At 38.7% G+C, this 22,229-nt stretch overlaps 2 protein-coding genes across 3 annotated transcripts in view; one reads left to right on the top strand and one right to left on the bottom strand.

Annotated features, from left to right (window-relative positions):
• The window catches only part of ZNF215 (zinc finger protein 215), a 246,610-nt gene that overhangs the window by 98,561 nt on the left and 125,820 nt on the right, over nt 1-22,229 (top strand). Inside the window, exon 3 of one of the 2 annotated variants that reach the window (XR_009009152.1) lies at nt 5,961-6,090. The exons of the other annotated variant lie outside the window; for it this stretch is intronic. The gene's annotated coding sequence lies outside the window, so the exon portion shown is untranslated. Of the gene's footprint in view, nt 1-5,960; nt 6,091-22,229 lie in introns of those variants that run through there. 2 annotated transcript variants of the gene reach the window in all.
• The window catches only part of LOC103017230 (interferon-induced very large GTPase 1-like), a 30,647-nt gene continuing 9,636 nt past the window's right edge, over nt 1,219-22,229 (bottom strand). Inside the window, exon 3 of the mRNA XM_007172831.2 lies at nt 1,219-9,472. Within this exon, the coding sequence (XP_007172893.2) occupies nt 2,172-9,470 (7,299 nt within the window). The 5' untranslated portion in view covers nt 9,471-9,472 and the 3' untranslated portion in view covers nt 1,219-2,171. The remainder of the gene's footprint in view (nt 9,473-22,229) is intronic.

Here is a 22,229-nt window from a genome sequence, read left to right as displayed (position 1 = left end):
CTACTTAAATGCCTGAGGAATTTATCCAAAAATTTATTTTTTCATGCACAACAATTCGGTTTGAAAAATCAAAGTTAATATATGATATATAATACTTTTTAGTTAAAAGTTTTAATGGATTCATTAAACAAATATGAAAGGCATTCAGCGAATGTTAACATTGCTCACTTATCAAGGATGCAGCTATGTCAGAGACAGGTGCTATATTATGCATGGGTTCTGTTTTTATCACTATTTCAACTTTATCCTATTAGTTCCAACTCTCAGTGAGGCTACTTTTTTAGAGAACAAAAGGGAAACCCTACTGTCCAAGAACATCTGTTTTCCATATAATTTTTCTGTTCCAGGATTTCTTCTGGAAACATGGTCATTTGACCTGAAACTGAGAGGATGCTTGAAGCCTTGGGGTACAAAGATAGCAGAGTGAACACTCCTGTCTCCCAGCTCTGAAGATCCAAGTCCTTTGACTGCTCTTTGTACTGTCTGTTTTCACTGGCTATGGAGGGGTAGACAGTGAACCCTGAAATGGAAGCCAATGGATGCCCTTATGTCAGGCATGAATAACCTTTTTTCTTTGCATCAGGATTCCTTCAGATCATCAGCTTTGAGAACCTAGCAAAAGTCATTGCTTTAGAAGGTAAAAGTTTGCAGAAGGGAGATTTCCTTCCCCTCTCAGATCCTTGGTTGGCTTCAGCATGTTCTTCATTTTTATTTCTGATCATGACCCTATGGCTCAAATACTGTGAAAAGTCACAAGGGTGCCTGATTTGGAGATAAGCATTTTCTTACCTTTTAATACGTAAAAAGCATCTCTTATTGAAATATCACCACACAAAACTATATATTTTTTGATATTTTAGTCTTGAAGGAATAGTTTTTTTTTTTTTTTTTAGGAACTCCTTTATTTATTTATTTATTTATTTATTTATTTATTTATTTATTTAGTTTTGGCTGTGTTGGGTCTTCGTTTCTGTGCGAGGGCTTCCTCCAGCTGCGGCAAGTGGGGGCCACTCTTCATCGCGGTGCGCGGGCCTCTCACTATCGCGGCCTCTCTTGTTGCGGAGCACAGACTCCAGACGCGCAGGCTCAGTAGTTGTGGCTCACGGGCCCAGTTGCTCTGCGGCATGCGGGATCTTCCCAGACCAGGGCTCGAACCCGTGTCCCCTGCATCGGCAGGCAGACTCCCAACCACTGCGCCACCAGGGAAGCCCCAAGGAATAGTTTTTTTAAATCATTAATGATTAAATGATCATGGCTTAATCAAATTTGACCTTGTCCATAGCCTTGATTAAAATGGCCCTTTTTACCTGGTCATAAATCTTGTTCCATTAACAAGTCCTTCTCAGACTTGTACATAGCTCTAGGCTTTGAATACCTAAGCTCCTGTGAATTTTTTCTTTTCCTTTTTTTAAAAAACATGCACAGGCAAGTGCCAAGGCACCAGGGAAGAAGAGGATGATGGTTAAATAAGAAAAAGTTATTTAACTTCTATTTTCCATATTTTTGAATAATGTTTCCAGAATTGATGCAGGCTCTATCCTGGTCAAGTTTCTGGTTTGTTTTTTTTTTTTCATTTCCTATAACAGGATATCCCTTAAAAGCACTATATTTGGGATTGGGAATCATGAATTTTCCATGAATGTTTTTGCATTCAAGCATTAATAACTCTTCCTCACAAATTTCTGAGGGTAAAAAAAATACACTTAGAAATGAAAAGAATTTGTAGATTCCAGTCAAGAACTGTATATTGGTTAAACTATGTAGTTATTCTATAGAATTTGTGGCAGTCTGCAATGATTTTAACTTCCCTCTATGAAAATGACTTTCTTGTGACTTTAAATAACATTATATATTTAAAAATAAAAAATAACATTCAGAATGATAGTTTAAAATATGAAGTAGGTATTTTAAATGGATTTTTAAAAATTTTATCATGTACTCATATATTTTAGTAATCTGTTTTTAAAGCAAAAGGAATTGAGGCAAAGAAAAATGAAGTTCTTTCTCAGCAAGTCTTCAACTCTTGCTGTTAACTGATTTAATTTTAGATGTTTCAATTGAAAAAATTGATATAAGGGAGGTTTTCCTTATGATTGGGTGATATTTTAGGCTTCCTCAGGTAATGTGCCTCCTTTGTTCAGATACTGGGGCTGTTTTGTGGTCATTGAGTATTAATTTTTTTTCAAGTCATTAAGCACATCCTGTTTCTTGATTTTGTTCCATGCATCAGGAATTTTACCTTTATCTATAAATCTTTTGAGATATTTTTCTTGTAGCTTTAATCTGAAGTGACAGACAAACCATTTCCAGTATGGCTGGGTGGATGTGTCTGGGGTGATACTCCACCTGGCATATTCCCCTCCTGCCTGTCGATAGTTCTTATATGGGACTTCCCTGCCATCTCCGAAAACCAAAAAGCAATCACTTGCTACCAAACTGGTACAGCAATCAATGACAAAATGGTCTGTTGTGTACCAACATACTCCACTGACAGCCTGTGGACGATGGAAGGGAACACTGTGGTCTCCATCATGCGTAGGGATTGTGTTTGTACAAATTGCTCTACAGCAGGGACACTGTTTCCAGCAGCCAGAGAGATGTTCAGCGATCATTTTCTGGATTTCAGGAACGATTTCTTCTATAAGCATATACAAGTCATTCTCTTCTACTCTCTTCATTTCAGGATCCAAAGCTTTACTCATGGCTTCTTTGAGAAAGTCAATATCTTTTATCTCCTGGTGTTCAATGCTTATCAGGTCTTTTCGTGGAAAGATCAAGTTACTCCCCAGGTGATCACAGAACAAATCCAACCACCCAGACACAGTGCTGCTTTTATCTTTAGCTACTGCTGTGGATGCCTGAATAGCTGAGAGGATGGCATTCTTGATTTCATCTGAACTTATTTTTAAAAATGTCTTCATTTTTTCACTTCCTTTGTCAGAACAATATCTTTTAATGTGGTTTTCAATGTAATTCTTAAAAAATGATTCCGGATTATGAAGGTACTGCCAATAATTATCAAAATTTTCCTCTTCTGCCAGAGAGATGAGAATGTGTTTCTCCAGGTTAGCCCTATTTCCATTGAATGCCGGGCAGGTGGCTTGCATGTCCCCGGCAATTTTGCGGGCCATGTTTTTCTTTATGGTGTTGGAGACAGCAGTGGTGAGTTTGTGCCACAGAAAATCAACAAATGTTTTAATTGAGGTTGCTCCCTGACAAGAGATCTTAAAACTCATGAAGAAATCATCTTTCTTGCTTTCCAGATAGTTTACAGGATCATTTGCTCTCTTGAATGCCTTGTGCATATCATGAAACTTCATTGATGCTCTTTGGAATAAACACAAGGATAAGTCTATTTCATATTTTCTTGTAAATGTGTATCTTTCCTTAGTGGGTGCAGATTTCACCTCCTCATCTATTATTCTCAGGATTTCATAGAAATAATTTGGATTGTAATCATGCTTTTGCCTACAAATGTTGTTAATAGTTTCGTTAACTTTTGAAACAATGCGGTTAGTAGTCATATTTATGGACTCCTTATCCTGGGCCTCTAATGTCATTGTAACTAAGTTCAAATATTTCTTGTTCATTTTGATATGTTTGTCATATTTGATTTCAAACTTTTCTCCAGAATTTTTCTTCAGTATGCTTGCCATGTCTTTCTCCTTTTTGAAATAATCCAAAAGGATGTTTTCAGAATCCACTTCAATTTTAGGCTCTGTGATTGGAGGGTGAGTTGAGGACAAATCATAGACCCATTTTTTCCAAAGTGGGTTGAATTTCTTATGTAGCTCTTCCTCACTCAATTGGGTGCCCTTTACAGTTAAAGCCAACTCTCGGCTTTTTTCCAATAATTCCTTTTCATAACCTGATTTTTTGTTATGCAGTTTTTCTTGATTCTTTTTAAAACTAAGAAGTTCTTTGGCTTTTCTTTGGCTGTCTAAAATGAATGCCTCTTTAAGGATTATTAGCTTATTTTCAAAATTTCCTTTCCACTGTACCAGCACTTCACTATCTGGGTCTTCATTAAAATATTTTTCAAGTTCTTGCATGATGGCTTCATATTTCTCTGTAACTGGAGCCTCAATTGTGTGTGTTTCGAGTGTCTGTATTTTTTCATTCTGAATCTGGTTGATCAGCTGGTCCTGTATGCTCAGCACATGACTCCTCAACTCCCATGTCCAGTAGTTATACATGGTTTCCAGTTTGCTCATGGCCATGACCTCTCGGGTATTCCTGAAACTGAAAATAAAGTTTTCATTCAATAGGGCCCTCCACAAATCTTGAACTCGGAATTTTACATCTGATATCTTCATGATGCTTCCCCTAGATTCCTGTTGGGCAGTCACAAGAATTCTGCTTTTCAGTTCTTGGACATTGTGGCTATAACGAGGATTGGGAGGGGCCATTGGGGGATTGCCATCCCAGAGGTGAGCAAAGTAGTAGACGTGGGTATTAACATCAAACTTAATGACATCGCGAAAGTGGGTTACATCTGAGCACTGCTCTTCTTCAGCTGCTGTTGCTGCCATTTCGTCCAGTCTCTGCTCTAGCCGCCTTCGTCCTTCCATAGTTTGGTCTTTAGCTGTAACTTCTCCCACATTCTGATGAACAAAGAGGCAACTAGGAGAGATTTTTACTCGTTTCATCCTCAGAAAAGCTTGGACAACTATTTGTAGAATATCTTGCATTTCTGATGGATTTTCCCCGAAAATATTGATCAGAGTCAAGTTTCCAAGTCCGATGACAAAGGTTGCCAACTCATTGTCACGATTCTGGGACGTGTTGCTGAGTTCTGGGGCTCGAAGTCCTTCTGTGTCCACAACAAGCACAAAGTCAAAGCCAAGTTCCTTTGCAAATGTCTCCTCCACCTTCAGAAGCTGCATGTAGGCCCCCCGGGTACACCTCCCAGCACTGACAGTGAACTGCAGCCCAAAAAGTGCATTCAGCAGGGTGGATTTCCCTGAGCTCTGCAGGCCAAGGACAGAGAGAACAAAGAGCCGTTTGTTTCCAAGTTTCTCAGAGACCTTGTCAAAAACAGCTGCCACCCACCTCAGGGGCACATAAGAAGCATCCCCATCCATCAGCTCAATGGGAAAACCAGATAGCATCAGATCTGCAGCAATGTGGGGAAGGGAGAGAAATAGGGTATCTTTCATGGATGAAGCTTCTTCCAGAGCTTCATAGATCTGGCCAACTTCTCTGAGAAGTTGCTCAATTCCCAAGGTGCAGTCACTAATCTCTCTGGAGATAACTTCTATCTCATTTTGCAAGCCTTTCAGAGAGTTGCTCTTTGGTGCCTCTTGCTTTTCTTTTTGGACCAGTGACCACAATGCCTTTTTCTTCTCATTTAGTTTTTCCAAGTGTCCTGCAGTCAAATTGTCTAAAAACACACTCAGCCATTGCAAGAAGTAGAGTTTGGTGTCAGTTTCTGAATGATTTTGGAGAATTTCAAGGACAGAATGCATTAAATCGTTGAGAGGAAAGGCTTTTCTCAACTGTTGACATCGTATCATTTGTTTATCTGTCTCAATCTCACTCTTGTGTTGTTCAATGCTTCGATTCCCTTTTTCTCTCAGATGATAGAGTTCTTTGTCCTTTTTACACCAAAGTTGCCACAGTTTTCCCTGAAGGGGTAGTAAATTTTCCTTCATCTGAGGAATTTCCATTTCTCCCAGTAGGGCCATTAGAATCTCTGCCTTTTCTTTGGCTTCCTTGCATTCTCTCTGGTCTTCATCAATAAGCAATCCTTGCTTGCGAGCAATTTGGGCACAGTTCTCCAAGCTGAGTGCAGTGTCAGAAAGCTCTAACAAACGTCTGATTGTAGTTATGAGCTCCTCTATTAATTCTGCCTCATTTCTGTTTCTGATCCCAATTCTCACTCTTGGGCCAGAGTTATTTGCCATGGTTTTTTCTTTATCATCAAGCAAACAGATTAAAGTTTTTGATTTCTGACACAGGTCACGGACAATTTTTCGGGTTTCTTTATTGTCATCAGAAGTTGACATGAGGACCACAATGAGAGAAGAGACCTCCTGCAAAAAGGCAAGTTGCTTCTCATGTTCCTTTGCATCTCCATGAAGATTGATGAAGGTCAGGCAGTTGTCAAACCTGTCCTGATCTTCACCCCCAGGACAGAACCAGGCAACTTCCACCACACCTCCCATCAAGAGACAGTCTGTGCTGCTCCCTTTGCAATGTCGGTGAAAAAAGACATCATGTTTCCTTTTACTGAGAAGACAGTTCATGATCTGAGATTTGGAGGCAGAGAAGCCGTTTCCAACTCTAATAAAAGACACAATGGGGGTAGAGACACGACACATCTGCTGATTTTTGTAATTGTCCTTCTCCTCTTTTATTGATTTCCCTGCTTGCTGCCAGCTCCTCCTAATTTGACTGAGAGACCAGAGACAGAATTCAATTTGAGCATTGCAAGGATTAGGTATGAGAAGGGGAAGGGCAAACTGACAAATGGAAAGTTTGGCCAAAATGTATTGTCTGGCAAAATCATCTGCACAGTGAAGAATTGCCATCTGTATATCCATAGGGTGAATGTAGGGCCTGGCATTAGTGGCTGCTGAAGGATTAGTGGTGCTATTACTGTCTTCAAATAGATCTTCATATGGATCAAAAGCCTCCTTTTCTTGATTTGAGGTGCTTGGATAGACTTGCTTCTCTGTGTATTCATCATCCTTGATGATCAGGTATCTCAGCCCATAATCCAGCATCAGTAGCTTCTGTAGGAAATAGTAGGGAAGCTCTCTTTCAGAGCAGGGCTGGGTGTTGTACACAGGATTCTTGGAGATCACATGGAAGTTAGCTCTGCTCATTGTTTTTGGGTAGTAATGTTCTAGGCCTAGACGCTGGAGTATTTCTAGGAAGGCTCTATTTTCTATGACCTCCCGTTTGTTACTTTCATTATCATGTGGTTCATGGGGCTCTTTCTTTCCATGGAAAAGACTTTGCAATTGTTTTTTCACATCCTCCATTTGCAATGAAGAGACGGTGGCCTCATAATCCCCATCAATGAGCAATCTCAAGTCTTTTTCTAGGTTTTCCCAATCATGATCTGCCCCAGGTTTGGTGAGGACATGTACAACTTCTTTAGACAAAGATTGTCCCATGTGACGTCTTACTAATGCCAAGCGTTCTGTTTTCTCCTCTGGAGAAGCAACTTTGATGCCAAGTGTAGCTGTCAGACCTGTGAGCACCAGGAATGCCTGAGCCTTGTAGTTGCAAATATTTTTGAGCTCTTGGTATTTATCTAGGGCAGTTTGCATTTTATCCAGTAGGAAGTCTAACTCATCACACCCAAGGAGATACTGAAATGTATTGTTTACCACATGATATCCTGCACCAGCTGCAATCAAAAGTAGCAAGATGTGTGTGTCTGGCTGCCCCGTTTCTTGGAGGTATCTCAAGAAGCAGCCAAGAGACAAGCTGACCTCGTAAGTCACCTTGCTTTGAGCTTCCTCCACTGATTCTGTGGATTCAGACTTGGCCTTTACTTCCATAAGGTCATTCTGGGTTTTTTTAAAGATTTTAATTAATTCAGAAAATTGGGTGATATTGACATTCTCTTCCTCTGGTTCTGACTGAAATATCCACTGCATGATGGAATGAGCCTGAGGAAAGTTTGTCACTTTGTAGATGTGAGGATCCAAAAGGCTGCACAACTGAGATTTAATAAATTTAGTTTCATAAATGGAATACTGTTTGCAGAAGTTGACAGTGTCTACCAGAAAATTCTGCAGACTCCTGTCTGTGAGGCATATATTAGTCCAAGCGTTATAACTTTTTATTTTTTCACTTAATCTTTGCATGAAATTTATCAGCTTTTTAACCTGCTCTTCAGGATCAGATACCTCCCAGGATTTCACATCCTCTAGGAAAAGCCTAGCCTCCTTCTGAACACTCAGTAATTCTTCTCCCTCCTGGATCTGGGCAGTAAGACCAGTCAGAGCAGTGTAGCTGTCTTTCAGGCAGTTAGCTACCTGATAAGGATCCTTAAAATCGCTTCGGTGGCTGGTGAGGATGATGTCCCAAACGGGCACCAGCTGAATTCCCCGGTCAATGACACACCAGGTTTGATTATTGGCAACTAGGCCAGCTTTCCACTGTGAAAGGCCATTTGCTTCTGGTGGGCCACCTGTCTGGGCCACAGATAATTGGACTTTGGTTTGGAGATTTTGGAAGGTTGTTCCCTGAGAGGCTGTTTTTGAATGAGAGTCTGACACATCCACACCTGCAGCAACATTCACTCCAAAGCCACTGTAGCTGCCCCTTATGTAAATATCCAGGGCCTCTGCAGCTTGCTGTTTCACTTCTGCCAGCTGCTCACTTTGGAAGCCCTCTGAAATGGCTTTCCACCAGTAGATTCCTCCCAGGTGCAGAGGGCCCTGGTTAGCATGAGAACCAAACCTGTGGAAGAAGGCTTCAGTCCTGCGCCTCAGCAAGGGAAGTTTGTCTGGGTCTTCTGGCTGACCTGAAAGGTCTTCAATGCATTTCAGTTCCTGTAGAGCTGCCCTGGAGAACTGGAGCTGGTCAGTGGGAAAGTGGCAGGAGGCCAGTGGGATGTAGTTGAACTTGGTTGAGCAGAAGTAAGAGTGCTTAGAATGTGACTGTTGGGTTTCCTTGGATTCTGAATGTTTGCTCTGATTCATAGCAGCTTCCAGGCTAAATCCCCAACCTCCACCCTTTGCTGAGGCAGTTACACTGAAGCCCAGCTTCTCTACAGCCTGGGTGAACATGGATTCTTTTTGAGAAGATGTAAATTCCTTTGTTTCCATCCGTGTACTCTGCTCAGGGCCACAGAGTGAGAACTCCTTGGGGACACTGAGTAGCTCCTCTTTCTTCTCTATCAGGCCCCTTTGGTTACTGGTTTTGTAAATTCCCTGAAGGGCTAGTCCTCCAGATGCATGTCGCACCAGCTCTCTATCTGGAAGGTTCTTCCTGTGAGACAGTGTCCCCTCCATAAGTGTGAGTTGTCCCAGCATGTTTTCCATGATGTCTCTTAGGGACTTTTCGGGACATGGCCAGAACTCTTTGGGGATCTCCATTGCCTGCATCAGCTCTGCTTCCTTTTTCCTCACTGCCTCTTCCTGTCGCTGCCTCCCTTCTGCCAGCATCTCTCTTAGCTCCTGCAGTGCCTGTTCTGCCTGCTTCTGCCTTTTCTTTATTGTTTCCACCTGAGACTCCTGTAACTCTGAAAGAGTATTTGAGTATGACAGGTTAAGCAGCTTCTCCAGGGCCCTTTTCTCCCAGGGATGTTGTGCCTGGGATTGCAGCTTCTGGAGTTCTTTTTCTTCTAGGTGTTGTAAGGCTTGGGCACAGGTCACACCCAGGTGTTCCTGCAGCTTGGGCAACCAGTACTCAACTGCCAATCCTGCTTCTCTCAACATCTCTTGGAGATCTTGCCCATTTTTGCCTCTGAGCAGGAGCTCATTAGGGGTAGACTCTTCTGTATCCATGGCTGTGGGACGAAAAGACACTCAGTTAGCCTTTGGCATGTTAATATACAGAACTCTGTGATTAATTTGCAGAAATCTGATGCTTTTCTAAACACTAATAATGAACCATCAGAGAAAGAAATTGAGGAAGTAGTCCCATTTATGATCACATTAGAAAGAATAAAATATCTGGGAATAAACTTAATCAAGAAGGTGAAAGACCTATACTCTGAAAACTATAAATACCGATGAAGGAATTTGGAAATGATACAAAGAAATGGAAAGATATCCTCTGTTCCTAGATTAGAAGAATTAATGTTGTTAAAATGTGCATACTACACAAAGCAATCTATAGATTTAATGCAATCACTATCAAAATACCCATGACACTTTTCACAAAAGTAGAACGAATAATCCTAAAATTTATTTGGAACCACAGAAGACCAAATTGCCAAAGCAGTCTTGAGAAAAAAAGAAAGCTGGAGGTATCACATTCCCTGATTCAGACTATACTACAAAGCTACAGTAAGCAAAACAGCATGGTACTGGCCTAAAAACAGACACATAGATCAATGGAACAGAATAGAGAGCCCAGAAGTATATCTACAGACTTATGGTCAGTTAATCTACAACAAAAGAGGTAAGAACACAATGGAGAAAAGACAGTTTCTTCAATAAGTGGTGCTGGGAAAACTGGACAGCTACATTAAATGGGCAAAAAGACCTAAAAAATGGGATTAGCAAAAAATGGGCAGAAGACCTAAAAAGACATTTCCCTGAAGAGATGGCCAACAAGCATGTGAAAAGATGCTCAACATTGCTAATTGTTAGAGAAATGCAAATCAAAACCACAATGAGGTATCACCTCACACCAGTCATAATGGCCATCATCAAATAATCTACAAATAATAAATGCTGGAGAGGGTGTGGAGAAGAGGGAACACTTGTATACTATTGCTGAGAATATAAGTTGGTTCAGCCACTATAGAAAAGATTGTGGAGGTTCCTCAAAAATTAAAAACAGGACCACAATATTGTCCAGCATCCACTTCTGGATATATATCCAAAGGAAGTGAAGACAGGGAATTGAAGAGATATATGCACTTACAGTTTATTGCAGCATTATTCGCAATAGCCAAGATATGGAAACAGCCTAAGTGTCAGTGCATGGCTTAACAGATAAAGATTTACTACACACACACACAATGGAATATTTATATTATTCAGTCATGAGAAAGAAGAAAATCTTGCCATGTGTGTGTGACAACACAGATGGACCTTGAGCGTATTATGCTGAGTGAGATAAGTCAGACAGAGAAAGACAAATCCTGTATAATATCACTTATATGTAGAATCTAAAAAGCCAAACTAGTAAAAACAGAGAGTAGGATGCTGGTTACAAGGGGTTGGAAGGTGTAGGAATTAGGGAGATGTTGTTTAAGGGTACAAATGTGCAACCAGTAGATAAATAAGTCCTAGACATCTAATGTTCAGATAGTGATTATAAGCAACATACTGTGTTATAAACTTCAAAGTTACCAAGAGACTATATCTTAATTGTTCCCACCACAATAAAGAAATGATCATGTGATGTGATAAAGGTGTTGGCTAACTCTATGTTGGTAATATTGCAATATATAAATGTATCAATTCAGCATGGTGTATACCTTAGACTTATGCAATGTTATATGTTAATTATATCTCAGTAAATAAATAAAATGCACTTCTTACCTGGTTTATACTTGTCACTTCTTACTCTTCATCTGACACTAGTTAATAATATCTTTGTATTATGAATAACTGTTTTATATTATGAACTGTATATGGATTATGAAGATCTCTTTTCTACTGATGCCATCTTAATGTGTGTATGTAGGACCAAATGTTCTAGTATTCAGTGTTTCCTCAATGTTATGTTTTTCCCCCCAATGCCTTTGGACATATCTTTGGGCAGAAGATGAGATGAGATTTTACATGTCACAACTTCACACATTATTCAGGTTTCCCCTCTTTTTGGAATTCCTGTCCTACCGAATGTCTCTATCGTACTTCCAGGTCAATGGGTGTCCTACTCATCCTTCTTCCTGCTGACATGAATGCAGTTCACCATGTCCTTTCAATTTATCCATTTAAATCTCTCTTCAATCTCAATTCTTTTTAATCCCCTACCAGCTCTCCAAAAGATTCTGCCTTCACCTTGTCTTTATTGGATTTCTATAGTTTTCATCTCATCTTACACTCATTCTTATTTTGTGCTTTCCATCTTCCCCAATGTCACTAAAATTTGAATCTAGATTTATGGCAGACTCAGAAACTCAGAACAACATTTTCAACTGAAGATATCTAAAATATCTAGATAAATTTTTAAGACAAATTCTTTGGAGCCTCAAGGAATTTACTGGATAGTGAAGTAATATCTGATGGAAGAGGTAAATAAATTTTAAGCAACTGAAATATTTCCATTACAAATTAAAGCCAACACTTAAGACCTTGGCATACACCAAGGAGGGCAAATAAATTCACAATCAGACATATCATAGTGGAACTGCAGAAAATAAAACAGCAAAAACAAAGCATTTAGAGAAAAACAGATTTTATCTCCAAACAACTAATAATTAGAGAGAGGGCTGACTTCTCAGCAGCATTGATGGAAGCCAGAAGCCAGTGGAATGGAATTTTAAATTTATTGAAAGAAAATAGCTGACAAACTAGGATTCTGTACAGAGTTAGATATCCTTAAAGAGTTACGGTGGAAGAAAAACATGATTGAAAAGAACACATTGACAGAGTTTGCTACTTGGAAATGCACGTTGAATGAACTACTAAGGCATGTTTTTTCAGGAGAAGGAAAATATCACCAACAGGTCCTTGCGGTATTTGAGAGGAGGGTCAAAGATTCTATTGATTTTGGTGCCATTTGTTAAGTAGAATATATGTTGCAATTTCTAATATAATGTCAAACAGAAGAGTAACTGTCAAACTAACAGAAAAAAATGAAATAACAAAAACACTTGATCATACAGCTTATCAAAATTTGTGGGCTACAGTGAAAGCAGTGCTTAGAGGGAAATTTACATTGAATGCATATATAAGAAAAAATTATCTGAAATCAATAATCTAAGTTTCCACCTTAGGAAATGAAGAGAAAATTAAATTCAAATAAGCAAGAGAAAAGAAATAATGAAAACTAAAGCAGAAACCAATAAAATTGAAAACAGGAAATCAGTAGAGAAAATCAATAAAACCATAATTTGATTCTATGAAAATACCAACAAAAGTGATAATTCAGACTATGAAAAGAAAGAGGGAAGGCACAAATTACTAATACCAGAAATAAAATAGGGGTTATGAATATGAATCCTATAGACATTAAGAGGATGAAGAAAAGAGTACTATGAACAACTGTTTGCTCTCAAATTTGATAACCTAGATGAAATACACTAGTTCCTTGGAAGACAACAAGCTATCATAGCTTACATGAAAGGAAATAGATAATCTGAATAGGCCCATGTGTATTAAAAAAAATTGAATCAATAATTAACAACCCATCCAAAACAGAAAGCGTCAGTCCCAGTGGGATTCACTGGTGAATTCTACCAGACATTTAAGGAAGAAATTGTACCAAATATCTACAATCTCTTTCAGAGGACAGAAGCAGAGGGAATACTTTCCAATTTAATTCATGAGGTCAACATCACCCTAATACCAAAATCAGTCAAGGACGTTACAGGAAAGAGAACTATAAACCTATATCTCTCATGAAAAAAAAAGTAACAAATCTAATAATATGTAAAAGAATAATCCACCACAACCAAGTGGGATTTATCCCAGGTATGCAAAGCTGATTCAACATTCAGAATCAATTAATGTAAAACACCACAACAGACTAAGAAGAAATATCACATGATCATACCAATATATGGAGAAAAGCTATTTGACAAAATCCAACACCCATTCATTATAAAAACTTTCAGCAAACTAGGAATAGAGGGGAACTTCTTGAACTTGATAAAAGACACTAACAAAAACCCTACTGTTAACATCACACTTAATGGTAAGAACCTAGAAGCTTTCCTCTTAAAATGGAATTGGTAAAGGAATCCCGTTTCATCACTCCTATCACACATCCTGATGGAAGAGTTAGCTAATAAGATAAGAAAAGGAAATAAAAATATACAGAATGGGAAAAAATAAATAACACCGTCTTTGTTTGTAGATGACATGATCATCTATGTAAAAAATGCCAAAGAATCAACAACAGAAGAATCTCCTGGAACTGGTAAGTGAATATAGCAAGGTTGCAGGATACAAGGGTTAACTTACAAAAATTACTGTTTTTTTTATATGCTAGCAATAAACAATTGGAATTTGAGATTAAATACACAATACCATTTAAATTAGCACCCTCAAAAAAGAAATACTTAGGTATAAACCTAATAAAATATGTTCAAGATCTATATAAGGAAAACCACAAAACCCTGATGAAAGAAATCAAAGAATATCTGCATAAATGGAGAGATATTTTGTGTTTAATATTAAGACCAGTTCTTCCCAACTTAATCTACAGAGACAATGCAATCCCAGCCAAAACTCAGCAAGTTATTGTGTGGATATCAACAACTTGATTCCGAAGTTTACAAGGAAAGCAAAAGACCCAGAATAGCCAACAAAATATTGGGGGAAGAACAAAGTCAGAATACTGACACTCCCAGATTTCAAGACTTACTGTGAAGCTATGAAGGTGCTTTGTGACCACCTAGAGGGGTGGGATAGGGAGGGTGGGAGGGAGACGCAAGAGGGAGGAGATATGGGGATATATGTATATGTATAGCTGATTCACTTTGTTATAAAGCAGAAGCTAACACACCATTGTAAAGCTATTATACTCCAATAAAGATTAAAAAAAAATAAAAGACAGTATGGTACTGGCAAAAGAAGAGACAAATAGAATTGATGAATGGGCTAGAAGAGCCAGGAATAGACCCACACAAATATAGTCAACTGATCTTGAGAAAGGAGTCAAGGTAATCCAATGGAAGAAAGGATAGTCTTAACAAAGGGTGCTGGAATAACTGGACATCTACATGCAAAAAAATGAATCTAGGTACAGACCTTGCACTCCTCACAAAATTAACTCAAAATGGATCGTATTACCTAAATATAAAATGCAAAACTATGAAACTCCTAGAAAACATAGGAGAAAATGTAGGTGACCTTGGGATTGACGATGACACTTTAGATACAAAATCAAAAGCATGATCCATGAAAGAATAAGTTGATAAGTGGACTTCATTAATTTTAAAACTTCTATTGTATGAAAGATACTGTTTAAAAAAAAAGGAAAGATAAGCCAAAGCCTGGGAGCAAGTCTTTGCAAAATATATATCTAATAAAAGGCTGGTATCCCAAATGTACAAAGAATCCTTAAAACTCAACAGTAAGAAAACAAGCAACCCAATTAAAAATGGTACAACATTTTTTAAAATTAATTAATTAATTAATTTATTTATTTTTGGCTGTGTTGGGTCTTCCTTTCTGTGTGAGGGCTTTTTCTAGTTGTGGCAAGCGGGGGCCACTCTTCATCGCGGTGCACAGTCCTCTCACTATCGTGGCCTCTCTTGTTGCGGAGCACAGGCTCAAGATGCGTAGGCTCAGTAGTTGTGGCTCACGGGCCTAGTTGTTCCGTGGCATGTGGGATCTTCCCAGACCAGGGCTCAAACCCATGTCCCCTGCATTAGTAGGCAGATTCTCAACCACTGCGCCACCGGGGAAGCCGGTGCAACATTTTTGAACAGATATGTTACCAAAAACATATGCAAATGGCAAATAAACATGAAAAAATGCTCACCATCTTTGTCATTAGAGAACTGCAAATTAAAACAGCAAGATGCCACTACACACCAATTAGGATGGCTAAGAACTCTCATACATTGCTGGTAGGAATGCAAAATGTTACAGTTACTTTGGAAGACTGGTTGGCAGTTTCCTACAAAAGAAAAACAAAACCCTGTACTGTTATCATATGATCCAGCAACGAAGCTACTTGGTATTTACTCAAATGAGTTGAAAACTTAAGTCTACACAAAACCTTCCCATGATGTCTATAGAAGCTTTATTCATATTTGCAAACTTGGATGCAGACAAGAGGTCCTTCAGTAGGTTAATAGATTAACAAACTGTGGTACATCCATACAATGGATTATTATTTAGCAAAAAAAGAATTGAGCTATAAAGCCATGAAAAGACATGGAAGAACCTTAAACCACATTGCTATGTGAAAGAAATCAGTCGGATAAAGCTACATAATTTATGATTCCAACTATATGAAATAGTGGAAGCCAAAACTTTGGATACCGTAAAAAGATCCGTGGATGCCAGGGGTTGTGGAGAGAAAAAAATGGTGCCAATAGACTTGCTTGATGCAGGGTTGCCACAAACCTTCAATTTGTAATAAAACACAATACCTGTGAAGTGCAATAAAATGAGATATGCCTATGTACCTATTAGAATGGCCAAAATCCAGATCACTGGCAACACCAATTGCTGACAAGGGTCTGGCATGAAAGAAGCTCATATTCATTGCTTCTGGGAGTGCAAACGGAATAGCTACTTCGAAAGTCAGTTTGGTTCATTCTTACAAAACCAAATATTCTTTTTCCATATGATTAGCAATCATGTTCCCTGGTATTTACCTAAATTATACCTCACAAAAGCTGGCACACAGATGTCTATAGCAGCTTTATTTATAATTTCAAAAACTTGGAAGTAACCAAGATATCCTTCAATAGGTCAATGGATAAATAAACTGTGGTACATCTAGACAATGGAATATTATTCAGTTCTAAAAAAATGAAAAGAATGAAGTGAAATTAAATGAAAAGAAATGAGAAGACATGGAGGAAACTTAAAAGTATATTTCTAAGCATAAAAAGTGAGACTAAAATGCCTACATACTTTATGATTCCAACTGTATGACATTATGGAAAAGACAAAACTATGGTGTCAGCAGAAAGATGAGTGGTTACAAAGAAAGAATGAGTAGGAGGAGCACAGAGGATTTTTAGGGCAGTGAACCTATTCTGTATATTTAAGGGTTCGTTACACTTCATTAGACATTTTTCAAAACCCATAGAATGTGCAAGACCTATGTAAACTACGTACTCTGGGTGATAATTGATTTTTCAATGTGGGTTCATCACTGTAACAGATGTGCCACTTTGTTGGGGGATGTTGATAATGCAGGAGATGACACGTGCGGGGGCAAGAGGTATATGGGAAATCTCTGTAACTTCTGCTTATTTATGTGTAAACCTAAAAGTGCTCTAAAAAATAAGTTCAATAAAAATAAAGCAAAGTTTACAGAATTACTTGGTGAAATTGATAATCTACAACTACTTTAGGAAAGGTTTAGTATTTAGTATGTTTTTTGGTACCTGATAAAACAAACCAAGAAAAAATAAGTAAATACAAAGGGAACTCGAACAATATGATTAGCAACCCAACCTAATGTCCCCATGTAGAACACTGCTCACAACATGTTTTCATTGTGTCTCTAATGAGTTGTAGAAAGCCTTTAGGCTGGGCAGGGGACAGCCACGTGTTTGGGGATTGTTGGTGGATAGTTGAGGGGAGAGGAGAAGAAAGTTGAATACCTGGGTGAGGGCATGAAGACATGCATTTGGAGAGCCAATCTAGGGATCAGCCTAAGACAGAGATGTGGTCTTCACCAGCCAGAACTCCCCATGAAGGTGGATCAAAAGAGGATGTCCCAATTGCACTCATCACCTGATTTCCAAACCTCTCCCTCCTTTTGTTTTCCCATCACACTCATCCTATTTTAATTTTTCCAGTGTCTCAGGTTCCAAATAGTCACCTTTGACTTCTGTCTCTCTTTAGCTCACTACAATCAGACATCATATTCTCAAATTCTTCCATCCAGTTCAAACTCATGTACATATCACAGACTATGTGCCAGGTGTTCTGCTCAAAAATGGGGTTATAGGCATGAATAAGACATGGTCAGAGAGGGTTCTGCATCAGTCTAGGAGGAAGGAAATGATGAGAGTAGTCTAGGAGGAGGGAGAAACAGAGCTTTAATTGGAGCTCTAATCCTCATTAGATGACTTTACTATTCTCTATTCTCTAGAGAATGCATAAGGTGTCGTGAAATGCACTGACAGTTCTGATGCTAATCATGGGAATCTTTTGAGGCATTCCTCATTTGTTTCTAACTTTTCTAGTTTCTCTTAGAGTTGTATTTGGTTTTGGGTACCCACTTTCTATCTGTGATCCAGTTCTTTCACTTTGTACTTGGTGTTGGTGTTTGGTGATGTTGGATTAACTTCTGTGGGTAGGAATATGTCTCATACTAATTACAGACTCATTTCCAGTTCTGGCTCCTGTCTGGATTCACCTTCAGACCACATATATCCCCCAATGATAATGGGGGGATAGTGGTATGGGCACATTTGTTTTCTGGACACCTTATTTCATAGTTTTCCATCTATAACTTTTCATTGTTGGGCATCTACTATAGGGCATAGATTATCCTATATATCACCTGTATCAATTTGCTCATGAGTCTATTACCTATTCCATATACACACTGCCACTGGGCCTTCATGTTTGCTCTGGTATATTCAATAATTTTTTTCCTTATAATTCCTTTTCCACATTGCATCCAGAGTCATCCTTTTGACATCCAAATTTAAATCATGTATTGTTTTGTTTAGAAAACTGAAAATTCTACATTGTCTCGTGATAAAATTAAAATGACTTATCATTCAAGGCCCTTATACTTTAACAAGAATCATACTCTACCGTACCTTTCACAACCACTCCTTTTCCTTTTCCTAATACTTACCTCACTCTCTCCCTTAAAAACCACACTCTGCCATCTTCCTTCATTCTCATGGCATTCTTGACTCTAAATATTACCCTGGATGAGCCTTTCCTCCCCACCTTTTCTGCCAGGGGTTCTATATTCCTTCTGCCCTAATTCAAGTTTCTCCTTATTTGTGAAGCCTTTCATTAATCTTTAGGTTGAGTACATAGCTCTCTTTTCTGAGCTATCAATAGTACCTTGTACTTATATATATTATATAGATTTTCCGACTGTTTATTTTTAAAGCTTTTTTTAAAAAATTTATTTTTGTCTGCATTGGGTCTTCGTTGCTGCACACGGGCTTTCTCTAGTTGTGGCAAGCGGGGGCTACTCTTCTTTGCAGTGCGCAGGCTTCTCATTGCGGTGGCTTCTCTCATTGCGGAGCGCAGGCTCTAGGCACGCGGGCTTCAGTAGTTGTGGCACGTGGGCTCAGTAGTTGTGGCTCCCGGGCTCTAGAGTGCAGGCTCAGTAGTTGTGGCGCACAGGCTTAGTTGCTCTACAGCATGTGGGATCTTCCCAGACCAGGGCTCAAACCCGTGTCCCCTGCATTGGCAGGCGGATTCTTAACCACTGTGCCACCAGGGAAGCCCTCCAACTGTTTCTTAATTGCCTGTTTAGCTCGTGTACTCCCCTTCTTCCCATACTTGTAGCTATTATGCATCAACCACCATGTCAAATTCATGTTTTGTTCTTAAGAAGTCTTATAGTTTATCCTTGTGTCTCTGTTTTTAGTCTCTGCTCCTTTTGACTTTTTTCATCACTGTTTCTTTTTCAGTCTCTGTGTCAATTCTTATACACCTTTCTCTTTCATTTCCCTTCTTTCTTACCAACATGTCTCTTTAAGCCAAACTCCTGTTTTCAAGTTGTTCCAGAGATATGTGCATATAGAGTGGGTTCTTTCCCTGAGTCTCTCAGAGTTAAGGCTGACCGCTTTTAGTTTAGGCTTTGGCTTCCTGTGTAGCACCGGGCCTGATTTTAAAATAAGATAAGGAAGTAAAAAAAAAAAAAGAAAAACTTTTTACTGTGTTTTAACATTTGTTATTATCTTGCAAAGGCTCACGGATCTTGAATTATGTGTTTAATAATGACTCAAGTTTAAAAATTATCATAAGAGGACTACTGATTATAAGGTGAGTTGTCCTGTGTGGGTATGCGTGTGAGTGCCCCTGGGTGGGGCATCACACATATAAGCCCTATTCATCACCCAGCTGTCAGGGTCAGCCCTTCCTTGTTTCTACCAACTGCTGTGGAAAGGCTTTCAGTTTTATTTCTCTCGCTCTCATTTCCCAGAAACAATAGTTTTTCTTTTCTTTTTAAGTCAGCAGTGCCTTGGCAAGGATAGAAAACTTTTCCACATAAAGAAATGTTGCCATGTCTTGTAGATCCTGTCTCAACTTCATTCTTGCCACAGAACTTTAATTTTATCTAAGTTTCTTTAACTTCCTAGAAATAAACATTTCTGCCTGGCCAGTGCTGTTTTTACATACTGTGACCCTAATTATAACTATAATTATGATGTCTAAAGTTATAATTGAGCCTGAGAAATTTTGGTTCATGCATTTTCTTCTAAAAGACTTGATTTAGAATATTATTTGACATTTATCATATGGTGATACTGCAGTCTTTTATTACTTTGCCTGCTGAAAGATGCCTAAAATCTTCTGGAGCTCTGATAACTGAGAGTTAGAGTGGCTAAGGGTCTATCTTTTGTGAGAAGCTCTCATTGAGATCAGAAATGGGTTAGGTGTAGGGGAGAAGAATAGTTGATAAAAGGGTTAGAAAAGAATCCAAGAGCGTTTTTAGGGAAGAATAAAATCTCAATCATAGGCCTTCAGTTCTTGGCTGGGTTGGGAGACCTTTCTTATAGACATGCTCTCAGTGCTTTCTCAGAGACCTCTGTAAACCTCTGTTATGCCTCAGTGACCATATTTCATGGTATGCTGGAACCAGCCTATACTGACTCATGAGAACCAAATGTCAAATGTTCAGGAATTTTGTGAGGCAGTTATTAAGCACAGCCGTTATGAAAATAAATTATATAGGAGCACATCCGCAAATACGAAGGGATAAGTAGCTCCAAGGGTACATCCTTCTACTGAAACAATAAACAAGCAAGAGAAAAAACATCAGAATCAACTTTGTTGGAAATCTGGAAAATAATCAAAGGTCTATAGTAACCAAGTATCTGCTGATCAAGAAAAAGGCAACTTAAAAATGGTAGGGGAGTGTTGTGGCATTTTTACTGGCCTTTGGGCCACCTTCCTCCCCTGCTTGAGGGAATCTTGAAGATATCAGCCCACATTCCCATTGTGAGACCCTTGTCCCTGCTTTCAAAGGGAGAAGAGCAGACCTTGATCTCAGGGAATTGTGTTTGTCTATTTGGAGCCCTCTGGGGGCTATCTGAAGGACTGACGAAAGGCAGTTTTGTTTTTATTTTGCGTAGCACAGGGCTTCTTCAGGGCACAAAAGCAGCCAAGTGGAGGGCATTCCTTGCAAACAAGAAAGGTAAATGGACAACCCCTACTGTCTGGGGGAAGATGTTAAGGTTGAGACAAATAATAGACATGCTGAAACTTGGTAGGAAAGACTGGAGAGAGATTTTGTGTGGAAGTGGAACAGTAAAAAGTTCCCTGTGTGTAGGATTTATATACCTCTAAATGATCCTTAGGTTCAGAAGCAGAAAGTGAAGGCTAAGGCAGAGTTGTAAAGGGCCAGGTTAAGCATTGGAGGAATGCTAAACACTGAGCCAGTATGCAAAGCGAGGTGTTTTTTGTTTTGTTTGTTGGTTTTTTGTTTTGTCTTTAGGCAAAAAAATCTCAATCCACATATAAGCTCATGATAAGCTAAAGAACACATTTCAGAGAGCACAAACCACAAATATCTTTAGAGAAAAAGGTAGAAAAGTACTAAACATATAACCAAAACCCACAGGAACGAACCAAAACAAACCCTGAGCACGAGAAAGATTATGATTTCAAGAGTCACCTTATTATAAAATTCAAAATGTTCAGTTTTCCACAAAAAAAATTCTAAAACGTGCAAAGAAACAAGAAAATAGGACCCATTCACAGAAAAATGAATAGAAACTATCATGAGGAATCAAGTCATAGAATGTATTCAGCAAGGCCTTTAATTCATCTGGCTTAAATATGCTCAAAAATGCTAAAGTAAATCATGGACAGAGATTCAATAACACCAGGGGAATGATGTGCCCCAAATAGTATATACCTCTGAAGAGATACAAATTATAAAAAGGGACCAAACAAATTCTGGGGTTAAAAATTACAACAGCTGAAATGAAGAATTCACTAAGAATTTGAACATCAGATTAGAGCAGGCAGAATTAAAAACCAGAGAACTTGAAAATAGGTCATTTAAAATTATCCAGTCTGAGGAACATAAAGATGAAGGAGTGAACAAAAATGAAGAGAGCCTAGGAGACCTGTGGGACACCATCAAGCATACCACATACAGATAATGGAAGTTGCGTAAGGAGACAAGAGAGAGAAATGATGTAAAAGAATTTTGAAGAAACTATGCCCAAAAAGTCATAATTTGATTAAATACATGAATTTACACATTTAAGAAGCTCAATGAACTTTAGGGAGGAAAAACACAAGAGGTCCACACTGAGACACATTATAATAAAACTTTTAAAGGCCAGAGACAAAGAGAGAATCTTGAAAGCAGCAATAGAGAAGTGACTGTCATATACAAGGGAGACTCAGTAAGAAAAAGACTGGATTTCTTAGCAGAAACCATGGAGGCCAGAAGGCAGTGGGATGACATATTTAAAGTACGTAAAGAAAGAGAAAACCCATAATCCTATATCTGGCAAAACCATCATTCAAAAATAAAGAAGAAGTTAAGACATTCTCAGATAAGCAAATGCTGAG

The sequence above is a fragment of the Balaenoptera acutorostrata genome, chromosome 9, assembly GCF_949987535.1.
Source record: "Balaenoptera acutorostrata chromosome 9, mBalAcu1.1, whole genome shotgun sequence".
NCBI classification, from domain to species: Eukaryota; Metazoa; Chordata; class Mammalia; order Artiodactyla; family Balaenopteridae; genus Balaenoptera; species Balaenoptera acutorostrata.
This window is presented reverse-complemented; position numbering and strand designations above follow the sequence as displayed.